This window comes from Poeciliopsis prolifica, unplaced genomic scaffold, assembly GCF_027474105.1.
Source record: "Poeciliopsis prolifica strain line A6 unplaced genomic scaffold, Auburn_PproV2 SCAFFOLD009, whole genome shotgun sequence".
NCBI lineage: Eukaryota > Metazoa > Chordata > Actinopteri > Cyprinodontiformes > Poeciliidae > Poeciliopsis > Poeciliopsis prolifica.
This window is the reverse complement of record NW_026562384.1, coordinates 11,050,835-11,064,191: the sequence shown is the minus strand read 5'-3', so window position 1 is coordinate 11,064,191 and position 13,357 is coordinate 11,050,835. Positions and strand designations below refer to the sequence as shown.

The window sequence follows — 13,357 nt, the reverse complement described above, 5'->3', positions numbered from 1 at the left end:
TGCTAATAAATCCAGATGTTTTAATCCGTGAGTACTGATGGATCCACAGACATGATCTGTCCATCCCATCTGTCCACCCCGTCCTGGCGGATGGGATGGCGTGGACAGATAACCCATTCTGTCCACCCCCTGTAATCAAGCAAACTTGTGGGATTACACAAGTTCACTAACAAAGAAATTAATCTTCCTTTTATACACCTTTGTTCAAACATGGGGAAGAAGAACCGAGTAGTATTTCTAAGTGTGTCGTGCTAAAGGAGCCAGCCATCATTTATGTGCAAAATCAGAGATCTACCAACAATGTCCACCATTTACGTCGATCGCACACACCATTACTGTAAAGGAATGCAGAAGTACAAGGAAAGAGGGAGGCCCCACCTTATGAAGTTTGCATGGATGTGTTCAGATAGCAGCTGTAAACGCTCAACGCGGTGAGATTCCAGCTTCACAAAAAACAATGAACACTCCACTTGCAAAAAAAGAGATATGTCCACCACGAAATATCATCTCCGAGTACAACTGTACTCAATTCCAATCTTGCTGCTAATTATAATGAATGAATCGTGCCAAGCCACTTCATCACAAAGCCGGCGAAAAGCAGTTGTTCATCAGAAAAGGCTCATCCAAATGCCAGTTCTATTTGATGGTGTGATATTACAGATATAGAATAAAAATAAAAAAAATAAAAACAGGTACAATATTCTCAAATGCACAGAACAATACACCTGTGCAGAGGATTATTTACGCCTGCACAGAACAGTATTTACAAATGCACAGAAGGATTCACACACAAACGGAAGAAGATTCACAGATCATGTCTGTGTATTTTTGATGCAAACAAATTTATCTTGATGCCTCAGGTCTGTGGAATTTGATGCATTTGTATGTGAATTTGGACACTCATCTGACTACTGTCTTTTTTTTTTTTAAAGCAGGGAATGACAAGGGAGAACAGACAATTGGTGGATGGATGGAATGATCTGCAACCAATCTGCATTGTTTCAGCTAATGGTGAGAATGGAGCCTGGAGAATACATTTGATTCTATTCTGTGTTTTGTCTGTTCTGAATGTATCCTGGGAGTTGTTCTTGGCCCCAAGATGATAATAGCGATTGTACATTTTCAATTGTTATAAAGCCACAGTCTTAAAATGATAAATTACTATAGCAATATAATAATTAATTTGAATAGACATTTTATAAACACAGAGCGATTATTTTACATATCCTGCAAGGTTGAACATGCCATCTACCAAAATGTGTCCCCACCTCCAATGTGAAAAGTTTTGATCAGTAGTACAGGGGTGGGTACATTTGAAATGTTTGTTTTAGTATCTGAGTAAAATTTCTGAGATCACTCTTCAACATGTAACAAACATTTCAGTCCTGACATACAATATCTTTATATTTGATCCCATAGATGGTGAGCTACCTGGCCACAGCCAAACTGACAGCAACAACGATGACGAAGACAGACACTTACCAAAGAGAGAATAGAGCAGTAAATTGGTGTTGTAAACTCTTTTTACTTGAAATCTGTTTCAGTTGCAAATAGCCTTTGTATGATTAATTATTCTGAATCCCTGGTCCTAAAAGATTTCCATAGTGATTTAAAAAATTGCTCACATAATCCTAGAAGGCTGAACATGTCATCTGGCAAAATGTATGTCCCCTTTCCAAACTGCATGAATAGCTATATGAGTCATGTGTACTGGACCAAGGAAACATAAGGTTCCAAAACAAAGGGCTCTTGAAGCCTGGAATATTTTATCTGAGCTAGATGAGAAATAAAAACAAAAAATAATAAAACAGTATGAAAACAATAGGCTTTCGCAGCACTTTGCTGCACGGGCCTAAAAAGCTACAGAACTAGTGTGTATATCAAAAACTTCAAAAACAGGAAGTCATTCTGCAAAAAAATTGACATTTCTCGACAGATGTCGATAATGCTTGAGAATCAAGCTTCAGAAATAATTGCTCTTTTTTTTTTTTTTTAAAGGGATTTCATTTTACAAGAGGGAGTGACAGCAAGAAGTTGATGTCATTTGCCTCTTCACAAGTCCAAAGCAAGAACTTATGGAACTCAGGACCATCACCAAGTCCTGGTGAAACATCCTGGAGATCTGGTAGTGGCTGGGGAGCTTCAAATGGAAGAAGCAGGTCAGCCACTGGAGAAGCTGAAGTTTCAACCTCCACACTGAGGTTTCTAGTCGGTAGTTTCCACCTAATCCACAATGTCATCAGGTCTGTCAGCACATCCCATGTCACTCTGGAAGAAAATCAAAAAATTATATCGGAGTAGATCTTTAAAAAAAAATAAAAAATAGGAAGTAACAATTTTCTAATAAGATTCTTAATTTTATTAGTATTTTTAATCCTGTTTAGAGCTCTTAGATAACAGGTGACAAATGTAAAACAGAACAAGTTGTTACACTTGTGTTGGACTTAGAGGGTAACAAAAGTGAAATCCCTATAGTCTTTTCCTTTCATAGTTTAAAATGTTAGATGATTTCTTTATATACTGTGTGAACCCTATGCATTTGTGAATCATTCTTTGCATTTGTGAATCATTCTTTGCATTTGTGAATCTTGTTCTTTGCATTTGTGAATCTTGTTCTTTGCATTTGTGAATCTTGAGACTGTTTTTAGCTTAATAGCTCTTACCCCATATGGTACAAACAACATATGGAGATATTTCAAAAGTTACATAAGACAGAGGAGAGTTGTTCTCTTGCTAGAAGAGTTGAGCATGTAAAACTTGGAAAGTTGTGCCTGCATGAACTAGGAGGTCCCTGGCAAGAGGACCAGATCTACCAGATACAGGAAGCCATATTGTGGAGCTAAGTGAATAGACTCACTGCTCAGAACTGCATGCTACCATATAAACATGTATGGATAAAGTCCACAGCTTGGAGGTGCAACATACACAAGCAACGACACCAAAGACGGGACGTTTTTGGTGTGCTGTCTATTCCCACATAAAAATACAGAGTGCCGGTAGTTTCAGTGTGGCTTCATCCCTCTGATCGCAACCGGTTTGTAAATTTGATTACTAAATAAATATTTTTTTTAATTATTTAAGTCATACAGAGTCTTTTCTCAAACATTTCACAGATCATATAATATAGGCAAACAGCAGGTAAAAAGAAAAAATCCTGGCATGACTAAAGTGCCCATATATTTCCCTTCCTAGTCCAGTATAAGAATTCAAATTAATGGTAGGAAAATTACTACAATTGTACTATATTAAATTAAAATAAAAAAGTTTTTTTTCAATAGCTTGCAAAATATACGGTATTTAATCATGATCAAATCACCTCTTAATTAGACTCAAAACTGACAAAAGCACGATCATCTGCCCAGCAAGCATCATAGCTACCAAACATTAACACTATAACAGGAGCAGAAACTCAAAATGCACCAAGAGCAGCATCATTATTAACAATTAAAAACAGAAATGTCAGCAACATTTACCAGACTGGAACACCGTTAGCATTATGCTAACCGGAAATACATGAGCATCAAATAAACCACAGCAACGGTAATAAATGACTGAAGAACAACCGACAGAAAAAAGATGAACAGAAAAAGTCAACAAGAAAGGAGCAGTGCATTGTAGCAGAAGACACTAATAAAACAGAAGAGGTAGCTTACCGGCCAGCTGTAAAATCAGGTCTAGCTAGTAGCTTCCCGTCTGAGCAACTTTATCATCATAGCAAAGGAAAACTTTCCGGTGTACAGTAATGGCAGGGGGCGAAATTGAAGAAGTAATGCTTAGTTTGATAACTGTGTCACTTTTATCCAAAACTTTAAAAAGTGACAAATTCAAGGACTTCCGGGTTGTTGGAGATTTTCATGGCGACGACGCCAGCAGGGAGCTGAGGAGAGCATTTCCCGCTTCCCAAGGCAGTTTGACAGCCGTCCGTCCTGCAGCAGAGCAGAGGAGAGACCCATTTCACTCCACGTCCATGTCCTTACCGTTTAAAACAAAAAGGACATTTCAACAACCGCTGAGGCACGTTTTGACCAAAGGAGCCAGCACTGACGAGTTCGGTCAAAATAACGCAGAGCGAAACAAATATACCTTAGAATGCCCAAATTCGCAAAGACACATAACATTAGAACCCCTGAATAACATTTTTAGACACTTTATCAGTGTTATGTAGAAACGTAATGTCCCTTTAAAACTTACAGAAATTATCCATGAAAGATCCTTAAATTTTAAGCTCTTTTTTTTTTCTTCCAGAAGTATATGTAACAAGTAAACCTCTAAAATAAGGTTTACCTGGTGGGGGATGTCTCTGGATTATAAAATTGCAGACAGTTGATGCTATAGATCAGGGGTAGGCGAGAGCTGGTCTCCTGCAACTTTTAGATGTGTTTCTACTTCAACACACCTGAGTCAAATAATGGGGTCATCAGCAGAACTCTGGAGAACTTGACTGCATTTAGGAGGTGATTGAGTTATTTGAATCAGCTGTGTTGGACCAGGGAGACATCTAAAAGTTGCAGGAGACCGGCTCTCGAGGCCTAGAGTTGCCTACCCCTGTTATAGATTATCAAAATGTGTGCCGTCAATTCACTGCATTCTCTTCATTTTGACAGATTTTCTGTTAATTTAGTTAAAAAAACAAACGAGCCAATGATTGCCATCGCTTAGCCAAAGGTCAAAGTCGGATATTCTGTGTCGAAGTTGATTTGCAAAAAAAAAAAAAAAGTGAAAACACTGACGAGCTTCTTGAACGGGCTTCTTGCTTCTAAAACCGATGCGCTGTGAGATTTCAACCAGGAGATGGCGCCTTTACTCCTGACTGCTTCGTCTCCTCTGCGTTTACAGCAAATGCTACAAACAGAGCAGCAAATAGACGATGCAGGGCTAAATGCCCCTCAGAAAGCGTTGACGTTGTCAGGCCCCGACTGACTGACCTCGTGTCCTTGTTAAACTCAGCAGCTGGAGAATTAAGAGACCAAACCGGTCTGAGTATCTTGAGCCCACTGTCACAAATATGGCTGTTCTGTTCCAACCCCATTTCTCTGTTTTTGCAGACAGCAACAAGAAAAGCTCAAATTATGTTTTTTTCATTTTTATTTTACTAAAATTAGCATTTTGTTTGATAATAATAATAATAATAATAATAATAATAATAATAATAATAATAATAATAATAATAATAATAATAACTGCTCTCCATAAAAAACATAAAGTCAAAGTAACTGAGTTATTGAGTCATATTTATCACAATCTTATGAACTGACTGTCTCACCATTAGGGGCGCTATCTCAAGTCGAATGTGTTGCATGTGTTTCCCACAAGCTCATATGATTGTACACATTAATCTCACCATCTTCAGCCGAGTCACTTGATTTTGCTTCTGTCCTCCAGGATGATGGTGTTGCTGACTCACTGCAGCTGGCAACATCACCAGTCAAGTCAAGCCCTAAGACAACAACTATTTACCAGCTGTGTTTCAGTGTGAAATGACTGGAGAAACCAGTCAGAGATGTATTTATCTGTTTTTTTTTTAACACCTTTTAGTTGCATTTAATTTAAAATTACTGCTACCTTAACAATTCATGGTCTTTTTCGTTGACTCCCTATTATAAGAGTTAAGAATGGATACGTATTTGATGCATATTGTTTTGAATTAACCTTTGTATTGTCTATGAATTCCCAACATATACAAGCTGTAAAACAAAAGTGGCAACTGCTTTGCAGCATTAGTGTGCTTAATGTACATATTCAGTAACAAGAGATTTTTTCATTATTTTTTGTGTGTGTGACAACAAAGCATTAGAGGCTGCTTTCAGAGTGTTTGTTTCTTAACTTATTTGCATAATGCACAGAAAATTCAGAAGGACCAGCACTCGCGTTGTTCGTGCTCTTGGGAGTAACTGGAGGCATTTTGAATGTGTGGGTGTTATTTATTTATTTAAGTGTTTCTTACGTCTGTGGATTTGCTGCTCATACAGCCAAAACATCAAGCTATGACTGTGAATATTTAGTAGGAGAAGAGAAGCGAACGTAATCAGTGAAGTGTTTTCTCTGCCATTTGTCAAAGCCACGCCCTTGACCCCCATCAGGGAGCCTCACTAGCTCAATATGTCCATGTTTGATACATACACATGGCTGTTACTATAGAAACCAGTCCCCAAATAGCTGTAGCCATGGAAACACCTTTTCTGTCGCCATCAGGGTGCAAAAAGAAAATGCAGCCTTTTTTTTTTTTTTTCAGCAGTTCTGTTGACATGAACTCTTGAACCTTCTTTATCATGCTCTTCACTCTCTGGATGAAAAATGAAAGTCAAAACTGTCAGGGAGTCTTTTCTGTCTCCATATAATTTAAGAGCAGAAGGAACATATTGAATGAAGCTTTAGGCTAAAGAAAAGCCTGAAGAGTGATTACGACTTAATTTTTTCGCTTGTAGAAAGCAAATAAATCCGCTGGGTGCCACAGATTCAACTTACCTACAAGAAGCTTTTAAGATGTTTGATCGAGTGGATGACTAATTAAAAATATTGATCATCGAGCTTTCATTTCTCTCAAGACCATCATGAGTAATGCCTCTCTGATTTGATTAACTATTTCCTTCAAACCTACCCACTGAGACCCTATAAATCTATTTAGCCACTCTATTAAATTATTGTACGTCTGGAAGCTTCGTTTTCATACGGGACTGTTTGGACCATCTGCGACAAGGCTTTCAGAAAGGAGAGGCTGAGCTGCGTAGATCATTGTGTGCGTGTGTGTTTCATCTCTGCAGGGTGACATCCTTTCTGACTGCTTGTTAGTCCACAAAAGGAAGTGTGACATGAAAGTATGTGATGGAAGAGTGCAACCCGAAGACAGTTTTGACAGTTTGTCAGCCTGGCTCATCAAAATTATATGAACTCTTTCTCTGTTTAACTCATCCATTTCTTTCCTCCACTAGCCTGGACCTAAATAGAAAAAGAAAAGCATTCCTTCTAAAAGTCTTTCTAATATTTAATTATGTTTTTCAATATAATAAAATCTCAGCCTACTATTCCTATAAACTACACTTGGAAAAGCCACAGAACCATAAGACACACACACACACAGTAGGACAAAACAGTCTGGCGTAAACATCCCCAAAACAATAAATCCGAGTGTACGCTTAAGAAAGAAAATTTTATTTGTGATTTTTAAACCAAACACATTACCACTGTATCCATTTAGGTAAAATAAAAAGTCTGAAAAATAAATGAAATAAATGAAATCCACTACTTTTCACTGTTACAGTTGATGAGAAGGTGTACAAAAAAAAGGTTTCACAACATTTCTCTGCTAGTCCACTCAGGACAGCACACTGCCACCATAGTTCACCACCATACATTTGGGAAAGAATGACAGCATGAACACTCACTAAACACAAGGATATACTAACATATAATCTTTTTTTTTTCACAGGATTTTTTTTCTTCCATTTTTTTTTATAATGAGAGTGAAAGGGAAGTGATAGCTCTTCATAGAATCATACATATTTCAGTTACAATAATACAGAGTTAAATCGTCATGTCAAAGCCAGAGACAGAGTGATTTGTTTTTTTTTTTTTGTTTGCTTTTTAAAGCTTTATTTATTTATTTTTATTTTATTTTTATGTTTTTTTTATTTTTATTTTTATTTTTGCTTTGCTTTGCTTGTTTTGAAACGCAAAACCACTGTTGGAAAAAGAGAGAAAATGAACTTGCAGTTGAAAGGTATCACACTATATCATTTACAAATACCTAAAGAAGGTTAGTGGATGCCGGAAAACATCTGTGGAGTGTGAACATTGTGGTACATGGATGCTTGGGAGCGACAGCAGTACATACAGATACTTCCTGTGTGATTAATGAAGAAAAAAATAATAGTAATAATAATACAAAAGAATAAAATCAGAGCAATCTATCTATCTATATATATATTTCTCTATATAGTGTTTGTTTCCGTAGAGCAGTACATGCAGCAGCCACTTAATGGAGTGACGTCATACTGAGCCGCAAAAACTTTTGGGACGTGGCAACAAGTTACAGGCAACGGGAGGGTAACCAACAGAAGCAGGTCTTGAGGCACATCAGTGCCCCTTTTCAAAAAACTGTCTGTGAGAAGGTTGGTGGGATAAAGCTCAGGGAAAAAAATAATCCCTGTGTGCCCAATATTTCTCAAGTTCCAATAGCTACTGTTCAGTCTATGAGAAGTCTACGATACATTTACAGCGTACATAGAAGCTAGTATGTGACTTAATGTTCCTAAACAATCAAGTTGGTGATTTTTTTTTCTTAATCGCTCCTTATTTTATCACATTTCTTTTCAGTTGCTGTAATCAGCCCTATCCCACCATACCTCCTCTTGTGATTATCTACAAACAGGAAATGAACCACATACCGTAGTATACACAAGTTAAAAAGCACTGAACCATTTTGCACTTCAGAAGCACCTGACACGGGTTCAGGGTGCAAAGCCCTGTTTGGTTCTCCCTGGGCCTCGTCCGCATTACTCCATGCTGTTCTCAGCACACCACAATGTTCAGAGCAGGCCATCAGAGCAAGGGGTCGAGTGGGTGTCTGAGGACAACAGTGAGGTGGGAGTATAAAGCATAAAGCGGTTAAAGCCATGAAGAAAAATAAACACGGGTATTATTGAATCTCTTGAAAGAACAAAAAAGACATTTCATACATTTTACATGAGAAGCAGTCGACATGATGAGCAATGAGCAAAATAAAAGTGATTTTTAGTAAAATTTGGTTTTGTGGCAGCTGGGAACAAATACAAGCATCTGTAAACTCAAGGTGTCAGGTAAGGATTGGTTGCTACCAAACATTCAAAGCAGAAAGCGTTTAGCTGTTGCTGCAAAAAGGAGGAGAAAAAGTGATATCAAAATTTCTCCAAATACTCTTCAGAGTATATTCAGAGTCCACCATATAAAGCCACCTCAGCTGTACTCAACCCTCTGTGATGCTCAGGAGAATGTGAAGCATCTCCCCATTTTCTCTCCATATTTTCCAGTGGACTCTCTCCTCCTCAGTTGGGATTCTTGCAGAAGATAAAGCTCTTTGTGTGCTCTCCAAGCAAAGATAGAGCTATTGCAAATGGTTCTTCTTCCATCCTGAGAGAGTTGATGTACATCTGCACTCTCAGAAGTGACTGTGCAGGGCAAAGAACTTGCAGTGTCCAGTTTTCAGCCAGTCTTTTCTCTTATATTTTCTCTCACTCGTTCTTTCCAGGCCTCAGGTGCTTCCTGTGTCAATTGTCTTATGGGTAATAAGTTGCTGTTTGCACGTTTGGATGTGTTAGTGTGCGCACATGTGGTTTCATTGAGATTTAAGGGAACACTGTTGGTAATTACCAGTGAATCTGCAGCAGTGCCAGTTTAGCCTTTAGTTTCAGTGACTCTTGTTTGTGCTATTTACAAGTAGAGTGTGTCCAGCTCCAGACTGCATGCATCTGTGTCAATCTTTTCACATTTTCCTCTTTTTTCCTTGGCTGGCACAGCTTTATGTTGTTTATGTTCAATGTACTGGTCTCTTTGATTAGAGAATTCTTTACACATTGTCGCTGGGGAGTGGATAAGACAGAGGTGCCAACGTGCCCAGTGGGTTAAAGGAGAAAAGAACAACAACACAAGGACAAGGATTGTCCTTCCATTTTCCAAAAAGATAGTAAAAGTAGACTCAGGGTGCATAGGCACATTGGGGCATGGAGAGGAAGAAACAATCATTCTCTTTTATTTTAAAATATTAATTATATAAAGGCAAGACAAATAATTTAGATCAGTATTTAACTGAAGATAAACTATATCTTGATAAGGCCAGAATCATAACAGAAAAAGCTTTGAAACTTTATCAGCAATAATGAATGATGGTAGAAAATATTCTCTTTTTACCCAGTGAACTTTGGTTGGTACCTCTGTTTTAGCAGCACCCTTTTCTTCTTAGCTATTTTACGCATTTTCTGCTCTCTGCTTTACTCGTCACCATCATCCTTGCCTTTATCCTTCTTATCTTTCTTCTCCTTTTCCTTCTTCTTCTTCTTCTTTTTCTTGGCCTCCTCCTTTTTCCCGAAGGTGATGAAATCACTCTTGTCGTCCTCTCCTCCCTGGTTCTGTCTGATGGAAATTATGGCTGGGGAGCCAGGAATGATGAATGCTTCTGGAGGAACCTCCCCAGGCTTCAGGTGCTGTGGGGGCGCTCCGGGACCACCTGGGCCATAACGAAAGTGCCAGCTGTTGCTGTCTACGCCGGCACCCATAGGTGGGGAAACTTCTCCTCCTTCACCGTCTAAAAGAGAAACGCAGAGAGATTAAAGATTAGCTCCAAATCTCTTATGAAATCAAAGACATAAATACATAAATTCTTCAAATTTTTATGACTGAATGAGATGTTTGCTTGCAAGTCCCTCTATTTATGTGTTTTACAAATTCAGTACAGCCTCTTGCTATTTTAAATAAATAACAATCTGCTCATATCACTACATTTTTTATTTCTTCCTTGAACTGAACACAAGTTAAATATCACTGCCTTGCTGCATATGATTGTAAGAGACAATCTCAGTGGGTCATCATTTAATCATATGCTACAAGTTAAATAAAAGTCAAAGGAGAAAAAGGCATGACACATTCATAAAATCAAAGTCAATGCAATCCAACTCTAATTAAAATTCACAGATTTTCACAATCTGTAGTCTTTAGCACTAAGAACGGGTACTATTTGAGAAGGAAAACGATTAAATGAATGGATGAAAGTCTCACTTGAATCAAACACTGCTATTCCAATCAAATCTTTACACACACCCATCATAGGCTTGAATGACATTAACTTGAAGCTTTTGATAGTTTGGTTTCTTGTCAGGATGGACTAAAAATAAACACAACTTAAGCGGATGTTAAAATCTGATTTATTTTTAGAGTGGCATAAATGTCCTTTAGCACACTGGCGAAAACCCATTTAGCACAGTTAAACACTGCAGATTTTCAGCATGCCTGCAGTCAGGGCCATTTAAGAAGCTTAACATTATCCTGCTTTACCCATTCACAAACCAGTTTTGCTTTGCCTTGTTCTGTTGGGTCTCATAAATGTTCAAGAATTTTCAGCTGTCATTATTCAATCCAAACATCTTTTGAACTGCAATAATTACTAGCAGGACCACTATGCTCAACATGTCACAGATGCAGACATGAATAAAAAACAGGATGTTTTAGACTACGTATTTGTTAGAATTGTGATGATGTTCTGGGTTTGTGCAGCTCATCAAACTTCTCTTTGTCTCCTTGTTGGTAAACGAAAGACTCAAAGTAATCCTCTAACTCTTCTGATTTCTGTTTTGGTAATTCTTTTTAGTAAACAAATTTTGTCTATAATTTACCTTGTTACATTATTTTTCACAAGAAAAACAACATTATATTTCTGGTGAATGCATTTTGTTTAATTATAAACTTAACTGATGGGCCACAAGAGTAATATGTCCTTTCTCTTCAAGAAAATACCCCCAAAACACTCACAAAACCTAAACATGTAAATCAGAAAAGTCTAACGTGACTACATGATTTTTAGTCATATAAGAATCTTATCAGCATTGAGAGTGAAAATACCATGACCAAAACTGAATGTGCTTCAGCATACAGAGTGTTAGGAAACGACATGCAGCCATTTTGCTTTACTCTGCAAAGCAATGACCTACTTGCCATTGTTTCCTCACATACACTCTTTGCTTGTCTGATTCCTTTCCTGAGCTGTTACCAAAGGGGAGATTAACTGAGGACAGATCCAGCCAAGCTGAAAAGAAAATTATGTCTGGTAAAGGACAACTGGCCTCTTGCACTACTCAGTGTACACAAGCATCTGAGTTTTATGTTGTTTTTTTTTTCCTTTCCCACATAACATAATAATACAAGTGAAAATTTGCTGTACAAGTGAAACAAACATTTGAAAAGGGTATTTTTTTTATGAGCTGGCAATAAACTTTGTGCATCCATTTTAATATTCCAAAAATTAAGAGTGGATACGGTACACTGATGGAATATTTATTAAAAACAGAACAGAAAACCCAGATTCTTAACATCTATATACTGTGACGCATCAGTCACATTGTTTCTTTTTCCTTTTGGCAGAGAAAAATTTCCCATTTGACTTCTCAAATATATATAAAAAAATAGAATAAAAAAAAATAAACAAATTAAAGCAAAGACCAAACAGATCAAGCCCAAAAGGAATAAATGAGAGCACCTAATAAAAACAATATTGGCGAGTTGTTTCTCCAAAGCATCCATTTTGTTGGTTCTAAAATAAAACCTGTCTAAGTGAAAACTTGATGAGACAGTGGTGCCTATGTGCAGCCTCGCACTAATAAACTTAATTACACCCCAGAGAGTGATGAGTCACAATGAAAGCAGACACATGGAACACGTAAGGCAGGCCAGAGTAACACTGCATTGTTTAATTCTCATTTCAGTAAATAAGAAAAAATCTGAAATCTGTACAACACTCTGAATGTATTGTTGTTTACATGCATCATTTTTTCAACAAATACTGATATAAAGATTGCCTTCCTTTTAATTTTATTCAGTTTATTTCTGTCTCTCCTGACGATAATAAAATCCGCTCGTCCAGCAATGTTCCAAAGCAAAGCACCTTCCTTTTTCCTGGACTGTGAGAAGTGATTCTGTGCAGAGCCCCTCCCTTTCCTTCTGCCTCTTCTTTTTCTTGACCTTTTATCTAATCCAGCGTGAAAAACATTGTAAACCAACACCCATCCCTCTGAGTAATTGATGCAACTCTTAATTAAATCAATCAGAGTTGGTGATAACATTAATGTGATCTCGAATTAAACTGCTAGCCCATCAGCCATAACCATCAAGTACATTAGATACACTGACAGTAACATATTTCATAGTTATAAGGGTTACTTCTCTCTGTACATATGCTGTCTGAAGATTTTAACCCTGCTGCCTTCAGGAGGGTTGCAATGAGCTGTAAACCCCATTGCACTGCAGCCTGCGATATTTTCTGCATGTTCACTCTCTTAAATTGTACTTCCGAAGTCGTCAGTCAAGCTTCTTCTTGTGTCAATGTCCCTTTATTCTCTTTGTGCCTCCAGTGAGTTTTCACAGCCACTCAAATCAGCCAAGCTCCATTTTGCCACATCTACTTTATTCATTCGCTTGTCTTGCCCAACATCAGCCAGTTGGACAGTTGCACAAAGGACTGCAGCGCAGTGTTACATAACGTCCTAAGGAGGAGGAGGAAGAGGGGCCATGAGGAGCATAGATGCAGATAAAAATGGTGATGCCTAACACAAAACTAAAGCATAGAAGAGAAGAGAAAAAAAAGGTCTCCTGGATGTGATTGTTCACATATCAATCC

General features: G+C 37.8%; 1 protein-coding gene across 14 annotated transcripts in view; it reads right to left on the bottom strand.

Annotated features, from left to right (window-relative positions):
* Window positions 1-7,128: 7,128 nt before the first annotated feature.
* The window catches only part of LOC129362983 (protocadherin alpha-C2-like), a 181,209-nt gene continuing 174,980 nt past the window's right edge, over window positions 7,129-13,357 (bottom strand). For all 14 annotated transcript variants that reach the window (XM_055034884.1, XM_055034885.1, XM_055034887.1 and 11 more), the window contains exon 4: window positions 7,129-10,276. In XM_055034884.1, the coding sequence (XP_054890859.1) occupies window positions 9,963-10,276 (314 nt within the window). In that variant the 3' untranslated portion in view covers window positions 7,129-9,962. The remainder of the gene's footprint in view (window positions 10,277-13,357) is intronic.